Here is a 14,927-nt window from a genome sequence, read left to right as displayed (position 1 = left end):
GCCTTAGATGGTGCATCGTGTCCATCGTGCATTGAGATCTTTAAGCCCACTTTCTCGTCGTCGTATTTCAGTTCCGCCAATTTCATATCCCTTGGGCGAGGATACCTTCCTGGGTGCGTTTTTCACCGTGCACTATGCAGTGTCACTTTCTGTGCAGATGATGACCATGGACTTCTTTGTACCTCATATCCAGCTCGGTAGTCAGTCCATTGTGATGGGGCTGCCATGTACCCTGTTGATTGAAGCCCCCCTGACAACACAGGGATGCTCTGCTGATGCCTGCGCCATTAACTCCCCACATATGCCATGGAGTAGATGCCCATCTCCCTGAGGCATCCGAATTCCTGGCAGTGGCCATCCTGCCAGATGGCCCTTGCTGAGGCTGGGTGACCCCTGGTCGGAGTGGGTGGCATCAGGGCAGATGACATGCCATGAAGCGTAGTATGTCATCTCTTGCTGGTGGTCCGCTGCCAGCACTCTCTAAGCGGGCAAGGTATAACTTTAATGCTAAGAAATGACCCAAAGTCGTTCCCCTCCCTGGCCACACCATGGGAGGAACGCCAGGCTAACTTAAGTCTTCCCACTGTACTTCCAGCCCCACCTGTCGAGATTGTAGACATCCATCGCATCCCAATACTCCAAGCGCCCCACCTCCCATCTGTGTCAACTGTGGAGAGCATCATCCACCTTGCTCGCCAGACTGCAGGATTTTACAGAAAGAAAGGAAAATCGTGGAATATGAGACCCTGGACCGACTGACCTACACTGAGCTAAGAGGAAATTCGAGTGCCTACATCCCGTGGCTATGACCTCATACGCCACCACTAGAACAGTAGTTCTCGCCTCTCAGAACTGGGAGACAAAACATGCCCCCTTGATGGTGTGGGCACTTCCCTGTTGGTCCTGCATCACCTACTTCGGTAGCAACACCCCCACAACCATAGGGGATTTCAGTCCCCACTTCTGAGCTAGAGAAGGGTAAGGCTTCTTCGGCTCCTCGATAGGATGGGGTCCCTTGGGTCACTCTCTTGTCAGGTTTCCGCTAATGGGAAAGAAGACACCCGCCAGTGGCTGAAAAGCCCAAAAGCAGCTGGTTGTAGGGCTTCATGCTTATCCTCAGTTCTGGAGACTGAATCACTGAAGTCCTCCCAGCCATACAGAGAAATCGAAAAGACCCCTAAGAACAAGGAACTTCGGGTGGCACCCACACCAACGCTACCTACAAGCTCTGTCTGAGGACAGGGTGGTGATTCTGGCGTCCTCTGAGGACCTGGAACTTGCTGGACCCTCAGACACAATGAATATAAACTGCTGAGGCAAAAAGTCGGTGGCAGCAGGTAACCCTGAAGCGTAAACTGCCTCATTGAATGTACCATGCCTTCCCAGTCCCACGATGATTGTATCTTCCAGTGGAATTGCAGCGGTGTTTTCCACTGTCTGGCTGAGCTATGGCAACTGTTAAGCGTTACACCTTTTTGCATTGCCCTCCAGGAAACCTGGTCCGGGCAATGTGGAACCCTGCCTTCTGCAGCGATAAGGAATAGTACAGGAACTGTAGCAACTATAATAGTGTCAGGTGGAGTTTGCGTTTGTCCTAAACTGTCAGGCCCACGGACGCCTGGGAAACTTTCACCTGTCACCATTGACTCTGCCCCACATGGTAACATAGATGTGATGGTTGAGCAGGTGACTGCCACAATCGTTTCTGCGCTAGAAAACGCGATCCCTCGCTGTTTAGGGTGCCCCCAGCGAAACACAGTCCCTTGGTGGTCGCCGGAAGTCGCTGAGGCAATTACAGAGCGTCGGCGAGCTCTACAGCGACATAAGTGACTATCTTCCCTAGAGCATCTGATAGCGTTTAAGCAGTTCTGTGCCCTTGTACGCGAGCTTGTAAAACGATGGTAAGAGGAGTGTTAAGAGAGGTACGTGTCGACAGTGGGGTGCCATGCGTCACCTTCCCAAGTCTGGACGAAAATCAGACGTCTTTCTGGGTACCAGACTCCAACAGATGTCCCTGGCGTTACCATCAATGGTGTGCTATGTACCGAAGCAAACGCGATTGCCGAGCACTTAGCTCGAGCCTCTGCGTCAGAGAACTCTCGTTCACTACATGCGACAGTAAACCCTATAACGCCCCATTTACGGACTGGGAGCTCCTCAGCACACTTGCACATTGCTCAGACACAGCTCCTGGGCCGGATTGGATCCACAGTCAGATGATTTAACATCTCTCGTCCGACTACAAGCGACATCTCCTCGTCATCTTCAACCAGATCTGGTGCGATGGCGTGTTTCCACTGCAGTGACGGGAGAGCACCATCATTCCGGTGCTCAAACCCGGTAAAAATTCCCTTGATGTGGCTAGCTGTCGACCCATCAGCCTCACCAACGTCCTCTGTAAGCTGCTGGAACATTTTGTGTCGGCGGTTGGCTTGGGTCCTGGAGTGACATGGCCTACTGGTTCCATGTCAGGGCGGCTTCCGCCTGGGGCGCTCTACCATTGATAATCTTGTCTCGAGTCTGCCATCTGAATAGCCTTTTCCAGACGCCAACATCTTGTTGCCGTCTTTTTTATCTACGCAAAGTGTATGACACCACCTGGCGACATATCCTTGCCACATTATACGGTTGGTGCGTAAGGCCCGCTCCAGATTTTTATCCAGGAGGATGGGATCCTGCAGTGCTCTGTACTGAGTCTCTCTCTCTCTTTTTAGTGGCCATTAACGGTTTAGCAGCCGCTATAGGGCCGTAACCTAGGCCACAGATTCGTCTGGACCTTTTGCATGAGCGTAAGGACTCAGTTACTGCTGCTGCTCTTACCCTCTGTATGCAGAAGACTTCTGTATTTTGCGCTGCTTCACCAGCACTGTTGCTGCTGAGCGGCGCCTACAGGGAGCCATCCACAAGGTGCAGGCCTGGGGCTCTCGCGCCCACGATTTTGTTTTCGGCTGCTAGGTCGTGTGTCATGCACTTATGTCTGCATCGTACCATTCATTCGGAACCAGAACTTTACCTTCATGACGATCCACTCACTGTAGTAGACACACATCGATTCTTAGGACTGGTTATCGACGCCTGATAGATTTGGCTACCTCACCTTCGTCAGCTTAAGTGGGAAGTGCTGGCAGCACCTCAATACCGTCTGTTGCCTGAGCAACACCAACTGGGGTGCAGATAGCTCTACGCTGCTGCAGCTCTACAAAGCACTTGTTCAATCCCGCCTTGACTATGGGAGTCTGATTTAGGGTTTGGCGGCGCCCTCAGCATTGCGTGCACTCGACACAGTGCACCACTGTGGCGTTCGCCTAGCGATGGGAGCTTTTAGAACGAGTCGGTGGCCAGTGTCCTGCTGGAGGCCGGAGTCCCTCCATTGCAGATCCGGCGTCACAACTGCTCGTTAGTTACGTTGCACATATTCGTAGTTCTCCTCAGCATCCAGATTAGTCTCCTTTTTCCACCCGCGGCAGTTCATCTCTCGCATCAGCGGTCCTGGTCAGGGCTAACGATTGCGGTTCGCGTGTGATCCCTTCTGTCTGGAGTCCTTCCCTTTACCACTTCCCATCCAGGTCCGTCTGCATACACCTCAATGGTGTACACCTAGGCTACAGATTCTTCTGGACCTTTTGCATAAGCGTAAGGACTGTTACTGCTGCTGCTGCTCCTCTCTGCAGTCACTTCCTCTAGATTCTTAACGTGTCCCGGTGCTCTGAAGTGGTTTACACAGACGGCTCGATGGCTGATGGTCATGTTAGCTTCGCCTACGTCCACGGGTCATTTTGAACAGCATTCCTTGCCCGATGGCGGCAGTGTATTCACTGCAGAGCTGGTGGACATCTCTCGTGCTCCTCAGTATATCCGTTCATGCCCTGGGAATCAGTTTCTTATGTGTACTGACTTCTTGAGCAGCCTACAAGCTATCGACCAGTGGTACCCTCGTCATCCTTTGGTAGCGTCCATGCAGGGTCCATCTATTTCCTCCTGGACTGGTCCCGTCGTTCAGTGGTGTTTGTGTGGACCCTAGGATACGTCGGCATCCCAGACAACGAACTTGCCGACAGGCTAACCAAACAGCCTAATCGGAAAGGGCTTCTGGAGATAAGCATATCTGAAACTGACCTGCGTTCTGACTTACGCCGTAGGGTTTTTCGGCTTTGGGAGACGGAATGGCATAACAGTACACACAACAAACCGCGTGTCATTAAGGAGACTACGAATGGAAGTCTTCCATGCGGGCCCCCTCGCAGGGAATCATTTGTCCTCTGGCGGCCCCGCATTGGCCACGATTGGGCGACCCACGGTTACCTCCTCCGCCGTGTAGACCCGCCTGAGTGTCGGTGCGACGCCCAGTTGACAGTGGTCCATATTCTGGTGCACTGCCCCACTTTGACTGCCCAGCGACGAAATTTTGGGTTACCGGACGTGTTGTCGCTAATGTTACCTGACACCCCCTCATCGGCTGATTTAGTCTAAAGTTTTATTTGTGAGGGTGGTTTTATCATTTGATCAGTTTTAGCGCATGTCCTGTGTCCCTCTGTGTCCTCCACCCTCGTGCTTAGAGTGGAGGTTTTAATGTGTTGCAGAGTGGGTGGCTTCTCCTTTTTATTCTCATGGTCAGCCAGCCATGGTAATGTGCTTCGTTGTTTTAATCTCTTCATTCCGTTTCTTGCCTTTCTGTGGCTTTCTTGTTCCCTTTTGTCCATTTACACGTTTGTTGCCCTTCATCGTTTTTGTGATTTTCCTTTCATTCAGTTTTGAGTTGTCTCATTTGTTTTATTTTCACACTTGTAGCATTGTTTTATTCGGAATAAGGGACTGATGACCTCGTAGTTTCGTCATTTTCCTTCTCTTTTAATCCAACCAACCGTGTTAAGCAGGACACTACTAATGCTGTACCCGAACATTAAGGGTTTTTCCTACTCATCCGCATTAACTTACATTTTTCTTCATTGTGAATGCAATGGAGTCTTCATAGTTCCTCAAGCATTTTCCGTATCCTGCAATTTTGCTTGTTCATAAAGATGTTAACTATGTGCGCCTCATCAGCCAGTGGTTAGCACACTGGACTCGCATTCGGGAGGACGACGGTTCAATCCCGCGTCAGGCCGTCCTGATTTAGGTTTTCCGTGATTTCCCTAAATCACTCCAGGCAAATGCCGGCATGATTCCTTCGAAAGGGCACGGCCGACTTCCCTCCCAGTCCTTCCCAACCCAATGAGTCCGATGACCTCGCAGTTGGGTCTCTTCACCCGAACTACCCAACCCGCCTAATCAGCGGACGTTATTTTCTTGGTGATTCCTCTTTGTTTCGCAAGCATCCAATGGACAAATGCTCGGCGCACTTCGTAGTAGTTTGACTTGGTTGTCAGATGATTTTGTAGGCCCGAAGGTGCAGATCTTTCAGAATTCGTTGCATTCTGGTTCTGAAAACGTCCGTCATGAACGTCGTCAAATAGATTTCACCGACCTAAAGCAACATCAGCTGCCGTATTTTATACTAGAAAACGCATTTTTTCTTCGAAATTTTGCCTCCAAAATTCAGGTGCGTCCTATATTTGAACCGAATATAAAAATGTCCAGCATTTGATTTAAAACCCCCGCCAATCTTAAAAATGGCTAAATATTCGACGCCGCGGGAAACGTGTCTGTATCTGGAAACATTGGATTCAGCTGGCAGTAGCAATGCACCGATGCGACAGGAGTTGAAATTCACTAGTTTGCGGTCTCCCTCCTACCGCCCCGCCATCACAAACCCAGAGCACTCTCTAGCCTATGATGTGTCATTGCAGTCTAGCTGGCGCTACAGTGAAACTTAACTTTGACATAGCTGTTTGGTTCTACAGGTTTATGAAGTCATGGACTTAGCATGGAAGCATACCAAAATGCCTCAAGAGTATGAAGAGGAAAATCTTTCCATCGCTTTATTATTCAACACCGAAAGAAAAATGTGGAAAAATAGCAAATATGGGTGAAAATCGTCTGATAGTTGATGTACCAAGTAACAGAACTGTTGTCATGAAAGGTGCTAAAGCTCAAACTAAAAAGTGGACATGAAAAAATGCACTACTGTTGTGCTCACTGTTGTAAACTTAATCCAATGATTTTAAAGCACAAAAATGCCAAAACCTTCTGAAATACCGTCAGATATTGTTCGTACATGACAAGGGTTGTATGGATGAGGCTGGTACGAAATTATGAATTAAGTGTGTGGGAGAGAAGGGATGGTATTTTACATGTAGTATCTTCATGTGCTAGATCAGCTCAGTAGTCATTTGAAAAATTATGTGAAAGAGAAATTGAGGCAGGGAAATACGGAGCTTGGTTCACAACTGCAACATCCTGATGTCTCAAAAAATAAAACATCTAAAGTGTGTATTAGAGCAATGGAACAATTGTTGGATAAAACCCAACATAAATTCACGTCGAAGGGAGTTTTAAAACATAAATCAAGCAAGCATCACTGGATAAAACAGTCGCGCTTTAAATTGACAGACATTGTTGTTAAATCTTTAGGGAAGTGCGGCATAAGTAATCCTCTCAACGGCAGTGAAGGTCATCTGATATATGAAGAGGACGATGACGAAGTAATCAGATGTCGATTTTCAGGGATTTTAAAGGTCAGTGCGGTTTTATAAACTAAGAATTTAGTCCGGCTTTGCAATCTAATAAAAATAGTAAAAATTTTATTTTTTGTAATTAAGACGAGTCTTATAGTCCATAGCGTTTTATAGTCCGGTAATGATGGCAATGTTTTCTTCAGAACGATGAACACCAATACGCAAAGAAGCATTGTCCGCAACCGTTTCCGTTTTCTCAGGTTTAGCAGTCACTCATGTCGTTGCGTTATGTTGACCACACATTCTACGGAGTTTGCGAACACTCTTAAAACGAACAATGATATTGAGGCCTGCGTCTGCTGTTCGTAGTGCGCTGTACTCTATTTTTTTTGTTCCACAAGTGTTGTCAGATTTTGTGTTGGGGCAAAATGACGGAAGAAGTGGAACATTATTATTCCATCAAATTTTAGAATTGGCTATTCTCAGTGTGGCTGTGGTTCGTCAGCTTCCCTGTTCCGCTGACTTAGCATAGTTCGAACCCTACGAGCATCGCGCGAAGGCATGTTTGCCACATTGACATTCTTCAGTAATACGAACCTCACTCTGGGAAGAAACGTAGTTATTATCGCTGGTTCCATTGGCAATAATTTAGCGGTAAACGCATAACGGGTCACTTAACCGAAAATTGACCACAGGAATTTCACTGAAAAAAATTCCAAATAACTTTTTCATTTAATTTCTTCACCACACACATTTAGCAGACGAATGAGGACAATTTTATTTAAATATGCTTTAGAGACATTCATACAGTAATCTTCTACGTACGTGGGTAGATAACTGAAAAACAGGAATAAAAATAATCGGGTTTCGAACATGGGGGCACAAAATTTTAAAGCTGCGACGCTAGCCATTGCGCCACTGCTTCGGTTGAACTATTTACTCGCTAAAAGGCCGTACAGTACCTCGAAAAGTTTGACCGCCGTTTACTCAGAAACGGTAGAGTATGTACGGATAAGCGCACACGTGTTCGCTTATTTTGATCACTCTTCAGCTGAACGAAGTTTCTGGGAAATAAATTATGGCACTTGCCGTTTCGTCTTTAGAAGGGTAACAAAAATTTGAGTTTCATTTAATTATTGATAGAATTTTAAAAATATAATGCCGTCATCAAATTAAGAGGTATAATCTTGCGTTAAGGTTTAACGCAAGACCATTATCAAAGCGAGAAACTGTATGTATATCTTCAGTCTCTCAGGCTGTGCATATTCCCCGGACCAGTATTTGAGAGTGAAGGCACTTAGCGACGACTTCCAACAAACCTTACATATAATTTCAAACGTTTCTCTGATTAAATGTTTTACATGCTCAATGTCGAATATTTAATACTCATTTGTAATAAGATGTGAGCTGTTTTATACGCAGGAGTTAGATTCTTTAAAGATAATGCTGGTGCCTACCTATTGCGATCGCAGCAGCACGCCTATACATTAGTTTGTGTGCGTTCTTATTTAAGACGCCGGGGGACGACTCTAAAATTTGGGATTGGTCACACTATCATCCTTTAGGCCGCTGCCTTTAAATATGAACTGAACTGCTATTTCAGAGAAATGTACTAATACAGGTTTTCCATTCGCCTTCCCTGTTACTGATCTTACGTGCTCGTTCAGTTTCATGTAGATTTCTGGTATTGTTGTTAAATGAAACTTCATGCCAGATTAAAACTGATTGTCAGACCTAGGTTCGAATCCGGAACCTTGTTTCGCCGGGGTTGAAGCAGTGAGAGGTGATTGTGAGTCATGACAGGATAGCTGTCAACGAAAGCATTGCACACGGAAGGCAAGGTTCGGGGTTAGTGGCGATCCAGCATAGTTTTAATCAGCCGGGTGTGCTGCGCTGAAGATATAAGCTATCACATGCCATTGGGTTCTCTGTTACAGGCATGTCATGATTTTATCCGTATCTAAAGACGATTGTTACTCGTTAACAAAAGTAGGAATTTCGTCATTCCTGTTTTTTTAAAGGTATTCAATGACACGTCTCTGGAGAAAACAGCGTCGTTATCGAAACATACTGTTGATTCTACTTCTAAGAAGCACTAGAGCACTGTGTTCAACTGACGCATTGGTTGTCGAATGAAGTGTACATCACGATCTACGTAACGGACTAGAAACACCAAACTGCCACGCTGTAATTCTGGTAAATTTCCGCGAATTACTTACCAAGCACATCATAATTATAAACATTTTTGGGATAGGAGAAATTTAGTTCTCATTTATCGTCTAAAAGAAATAAACACGTCAAACTGATTTAGGCAATCTGAAAGACCTCATGTTTCACTCTGTGAATGGCTCTTGTAGGCAGCACTAGGGACCACAACCACACTTATAAGGTTTCCTCAAATTGTTAGAGGCACTGAAAGACAGTTTTCTTTATAAACAAGAAATTGGCTCGGGCGTTGATGTTTCGCATCAATGAGTATATAATAGAATATGTAGGATTGAATCAAAAGGCATCTCACTGTACCTTAAAATTTCTCCCTCGTAAGTTCGTCTGGAGCTTTTTACATGATCTATGAGGGTACTACGGTGTAGTGGTTCCATCAGATGCACTCTTACCTGTATTTATTGCAGTAGCAGTCTGTTCCCGCAACAGAATAAGTACTACATAAAACACGTTCGTAAAGAATTTTGTGCAATTTGACAAAACCCTCCCCATTGTGGTGGTACTCACGGGGCTAGATGTTGTGGAAGGTCATGGCAGGCAACAGCTGGCGTTGACCACAATCGACCTCCGTCGGTCTACAACGGAAATGCGACGCGCTACGAACGTTAGGACGTGACCTTGTACTGGGCAGGGTCAAGGTCGCCTACCCGCGACACCAGCGCCGCCCGGAGCCGCGGACTTTCCGTGGGACTACGCGAGACAGGGACGCGTGCGCCCCGCGCCACGTGCTACCCTGTTGGCAGGCGCCATAGCAGGCACCGGTTGCCGTTCGTACGGGGGGCGCGGACTCAATCCACAAATTAAGAGGCCGTAAACAGTAGTCTTCGCGAAAACTTCCCGCACGTGACCAGTCCTCAAGGGCACGGTGAAGACGAATTTGTTAAAGATGCCGCAAGTTCAGACTGCTTCATTACAAGAAGTGGCAAAAGGTACGTCGTGAACAGTGGTGTGGTTTTACTGAAATGTAGTCTAGGCGAAATATGTCGCGGGAGGGCGGCTTGGCTACTGTTAAGTAGCCAACGTAAACTGTAATGAAAATACGATAAATCTAAGAGAACAGATCTCTAAAGAGCTACTCGTGCTAGTTTCGCAGTGAATGACAAAATAGAAGTTTCAAAACTCAGGGTAAACTTGTAAGTAGTCAACATACATGTCGCTTTCTTCGAAATAATGGAGTTGATACGTCTGGCGGATTGTTTACGAAGCTTCTTTCCGGGTGGGAAGGAGAAGACAGCAGCAGTTGCTCCTCCCGCATCTCGCTGGGTATGCCCTTACATGGTAACAAAAGGTGTGAATGATTGAAACGTTAGTTTGCCAGTTAGTAGAATGCCAAAGGTAAATTGCCTTTCTTAGCTAAATGTTTTTCACCTATGCTTGGGAAGGTTCGGCTTGAAACCAGACCTCCGTTTAACAAGTGAAATTTAGTCTTCAAATAACTGTGTAATTGCTACTGTTGTCTTCAGTCCGAAGGCTTCATTGGAAAAAGTCCTTAACGCAAGAGTCTCTGCATAACTACAGCAACCTACATCTACTTCAATTTGTTTGGTAATAAACTTAATTTTTGATCAGAGATACTAAGCATTCTGCTATCTAGAGCGCATTTCATAAAGTGGCTATAATTTGACTGCTACGGTCGCAGGTTCGAATCCTGCCGCGGGCATGAACGTGTGTGATGTCCTTGGGTTGGTTAGGTTTAAGTAGTTCTTAAGTTCTAGGTCACTGATGACCAATGCAGTTAAGTCCCATAGTGCTCAGAGCCATTTGAACCATTTTTAAAATTTGACTTCACAGTGTTTTCGGGTACTTAATCCGCTTGCTTTACTATAAGAACGTGATAGCATTTGTCACAACAGGCTGTGAGCCGAACCTGATTAATTAAATTTTCTGATAAGGCAAGTTCGTTTTGCCGACTGACGCCCACAGACAATTATAAAATAATGCAACTCTTGCTATGAGACAAATGATGGAAAATAATAGCATCGTAAACGATGGAGTAATAAGTAAGGGTAACATATTTTCCAAACATTAGGCAGGAAAAACGAATTTGACAAGGTGTTGACATAGGAACACTTCTTTGTGCAAAAATCGATGGTAAATTGTTTCCTACTTGATCTTAAGTTGCTTTTATCTGAAATGACGTAACGCCAAACTGTTGCGCCAGTTCGCTCAGTAACCCGCTATTGAGAACCACACTGGGCGGAAATCGGGCCTGTCTGCTTCGCAGTAACCTCAGGGCGGATGCGCCTGGCTGGGGTGATTGTGCTGGCGGAGGCGGGACGAGTTACCTCAGCCACCTGCGTACCGCCTCCGCGGTGGCGCCACGACACAGCCATTGAAGCGGAAATCCGCTTGCCGTGAACGTCTGCCCCACAATGTACTTGTCGCGCTCACGAAGGCGAGTTGTAAACTCTTGTGACCTTAGTTTACGACTAATTCGATCAAATCTACTCAAGAGTATGTCAGTTATTTTCTGCCCGCGAAGCATTGTAGTACGGTCTTTTAAATTGAAAGGGTCGTTGGGGCCATTGCGGACTCCCTATCGGACATAAGCGGCAGATGGTTTAAAAAAACTTGCAGAGCCTAACTTCGTAGTTTCCAAATTGCTTGAAAGTAGGTTACGTGAATTTGAACTGTGGTAAATGAAGACTCTTAACTAGCATCACACGTTTCGGCATATGACAGCGACTCTGAGGAAATGAATCTGGATCAGAGTGAAGATTTACAACCGGATATTTTTCAACGGAACACTTATCAGATAAGCGCGGAGCCAGAAACTTGTAAAGAATAATGTTCGCTTGCCCAGTTTCCTGCAAGATACTGGTTAGATATAGCTCACGAAACATGAATTGGTCAAATTCCCTATATGACTATGGTACGGGAAGTATCTACATAAGAAACATGATGGAACTCTCTGAATTTAGTTAATCTTGGGGAAAGAAAAAAAACTTTGTCATACATTCAATTTTCACTGAAAGTTTCTGAAGGTGTTTCAGAGTTTTCGTATTACGAAACTCAAATGAATAAGTAATATTTGAACTCTCGACCTCGCTGTAAGACTTCTAGAATGCCTGGTAGAGGTCGACAAGGCACGTAAAGACATTTCCTCTGCTGTTGGAACAGGTATGCTTCAGTCTTATCGATTACAATTATAATTTCACGAATATCGATTGACAGCCGGTGGAACTTGGCAGGTTATCAGGTCAGTGTTTTTTTCTGGCGCATGTTACGTCGTTGTTAGTTATTAGTTGCATACTTAGCTTTTTCCCCCTCTCAATGGGGAACGTGTTAAAATTCTTTAATCTCCGTGTGGGATAATGTAAGAGCAAACTGCTGCCATCTGTAGATCTACATTCTCTGCAAACTACTTTGAAGTGCATGGCAGAGGATACTTGGTTAGTTTGGGATTTCTTCCCGTTAGAGTCGTATAAGTAGTACAAAAAAATTTGCTTACAAATGGCAACTTTTGCGTAGTACCTACATTTACTCCAATCCCAAAACGTGTAAAAACGAAGTTGACACTAGACGCTGGCACAGCTATCCAAATTTAATGAAGGTCTCATTTCATTAAGAAATGTTCATTCTTCTTCAACAACCAGAACTGTCTATTGACTTATTTACAGTCGGGAAGAAAAACCATACCTGTCAGACCTGGGCTGAAACGCAAATTAAGTAGGAAAGACGGGACATTCCTAACGAACATGAAGACTTCGGCTCGCACAGCCGAAACATGTACCTATGCAAACTTGCTTGTCTGGGTTTTGTAATATTTTACGGAATTAACAACTGATGGTTACAGCTTGAACTTGGAAAGGAAGTCTCCAGTTGTAGATGGACCTTTACATGCTAGAATTCTCCCGTACTGTGCCCTATCAACCTATCCCTACTTTGTCAAGTTGTGCCTTAGAGCTCTTTCGCTAATTTGATCCAGTACTTCTTAATTCAGTAAATCGCCTGTCTGATATTTGGTATTCTTCTGTAGCAGTGTATTTCAGAAGCTTATATTTTCGTGTCTGTGCTGTTCATAACTTGTATTTCTCTTCAGTAAGAGACTACACTCTGAATACCCGAAGGAAATGACATAAACGTTCTCGATATATATTCAGTGGTAGATTCAGTGGTAGACTACACACTTACATGACAGCTAGTCTGTATTTGTGATCAGTTGCTCAATCACTTTCGGCAATGTCTTTGTAAGACTGAATGTTTCTCATGGGATAGCGAGTGTTGCCTACTGCAAACCTTACTGACAAGAATAGTTTAAGACTTAGATGTCACAGTCACATGGATTTGTTTTGGTGAATTGAAAGAACTTAATTTTCCGAAAAGGTGTCCGGTTGTTGCTGGACACAGGTGCTGTAATTTTAAAGCAAACTTGACCTGTTTTGAAAACACAACACTGAGGAAGAGAATGCCCTAAATAAAGTTTTAAAGACCACACAGTCACACACTTTAATCTGGAATACAGTATTGGTAGCATCATACTCAAGGAAGAATGAGGTATCAGACACTGAAGCATGATAGAGGGCTGTCTAAATACCTTTGGCATTTATGGAAGTTCAAATAAGTCCCCTAGTTTTGTCACCTGTGTTGCATGCTAATTAGGTGTAGTTATGACCCATACATAGCACTAAAACATTAATCCAGGGGCTTTCATTATCGTGAATATACCTCAACACATAAGATACCTTTAAGAACAAAATATTGTGTATAAATGAAGTGGCACTCAAATTGATTTGTTCAGGATTGATCAGTTTAAATTGCATGCTGTGTGAAATAGCTAGTTTAATATTTTCACCCATCACTGACAGTAGTAAAATATCAAATCTAGGGATTATTACCTAGATACAGGTAAATCACTTTCTTGATCAAATTTAAAGAAACTTAGTTACAATAAAATTTTAGTTTCATAGACATTAACTCTCATTCTGAGCCTCACTAGTAGACATGACTATTACTGATTTAATAGTCTGGTACAAAAGAGCTCTTCAGTAAGGTGCAAACTGAACAATGATAAATTCTTGCTTTCCTGATTGTAGTTAGCTACAATCATTCAGTACCCCTATAAGATCAGCTACATAAATTGATTATTGTGGTCATGAGGACATAAAAGTAAAATGTTTCAACTTTAAAATTTTCCCTGTCTATTGCTAAGTCTGGCTTGCAGCTTGGTGTCGACTACATGCCACAAAATTTGTCGGGTGTCCAGTCAAAATATTGTGTAATTGACAACCAATTGCACACATAGAATTTATTAGAACAGTAAAATGTTTGACTCCTATTAGAATGTCAATTTTTGGAGTAAGGTCCTCCAGTGTAAAATATTTCCTTAAACATCTCTTGTTTCAGTGCAGCATTTCAGTGACTTTCACAGTGCCTGTTACTTCAGATTAATAGCTTAGCTATTTCAAACCTTTGTGGTTACCCCATCTTGAAAAGGGTGAGGCAAACGAAAAGAAAAAGATTTGGTACCATATAACAAGGATTTGTAAGTTAATTTTTGATAAATCTACATGGCCTCAACTTTACCACCACAGCTTGTTTTCTGACAGTGGTAGGTCTTAAATCACTGCATACCAACTTCAGAATTGACAGATGAGTCTTTCCCTTATGCATTACATTTATTTGTGCAGAGATTGCTGGCCGATGGTAAAATTCTCCCTGGTTGTTACATTATTTTCTGTTGTCCCCTCCTTGTGTTCATTTTTCAAGTTAACTTGAACTTAAACCACTGGAAGTTTCATGAACACAACCATTCCCTCTTAACATTACAATGTGAAATACACGTTTATCAGTATTGAATATTTGTTATAGTTAAACCTCAGCTGGTTCTGCTGTCCAGATCATGTTCCGTTTGGTTCTCATTGCAGTTGGATACATCCAGTGAGCAATATTTTAAATATGCTCGTTCCAGCTTGCATGAAAATGCAAACTATTTATGAGCACCATCAAAACTATTGTGCTTCTGTTTATTACTCTGCCATAGTGAAAATAATTGTGGAAATACACGAATTGTACATAATGTACAGATAAACCACAAAAGAATTTAAAAACTTGTTAGTGATACTTCAAATAGGAAACTTTTTAGTGCCTATCTCATTTGCAGTCATGCTTTAAATCTATTTTTCATGTGCGATTGCAGACTAAGGTTAA

The 14,927-nt window shown here is 44.1% G+C and overlaps 1 protein-coding gene across 7 annotated transcripts in view; it reads left to right on the top strand.

Annotated features, from left to right (window-relative positions):
* LOC124776757 (long-chain-fatty-acid--CoA ligase 4) overlaps nt 1-14,927 on the top strand; it is a 263,835-nt gene that overhangs the window by 213,690 nt on the left and 35,218 nt on the right. Inside the window, exon 1 of one of the 7 annotated variants that reach the window (XM_047251885.1) lies at nt 9,649-9,706. The exons of the other annotated variants lie outside the window; for them this stretch is intronic. Within the exon in view, the coding sequence (XP_047107841.1) occupies nt 9,664-9,706 (43 nt within the window). The 5' untranslated portion in view covers nt 9,649-9,663. Of the gene's footprint in view, nt 1-9,648; nt 9,707-14,927 lie in introns of those variants that run through there. 7 annotated transcript variants of the gene reach the window in all.

The sequence above is a fragment of the Schistocerca piceifrons genome, chromosome 2 (genome assembly GCF_021461385.2).
Source record: "Schistocerca piceifrons isolate TAMUIC-IGC-003096 chromosome 2, iqSchPice1.1, whole genome shotgun sequence".
NCBI classification, from domain to species: Eukaryota; Metazoa; Arthropoda; class Insecta; order Orthoptera; family Acrididae; genus Schistocerca; species Schistocerca piceifrons.
The sequence above is the reverse complement of the archived record's forward strand: the minus strand, read 5'-3'. Positions and strand labels throughout refer to the sequence as shown.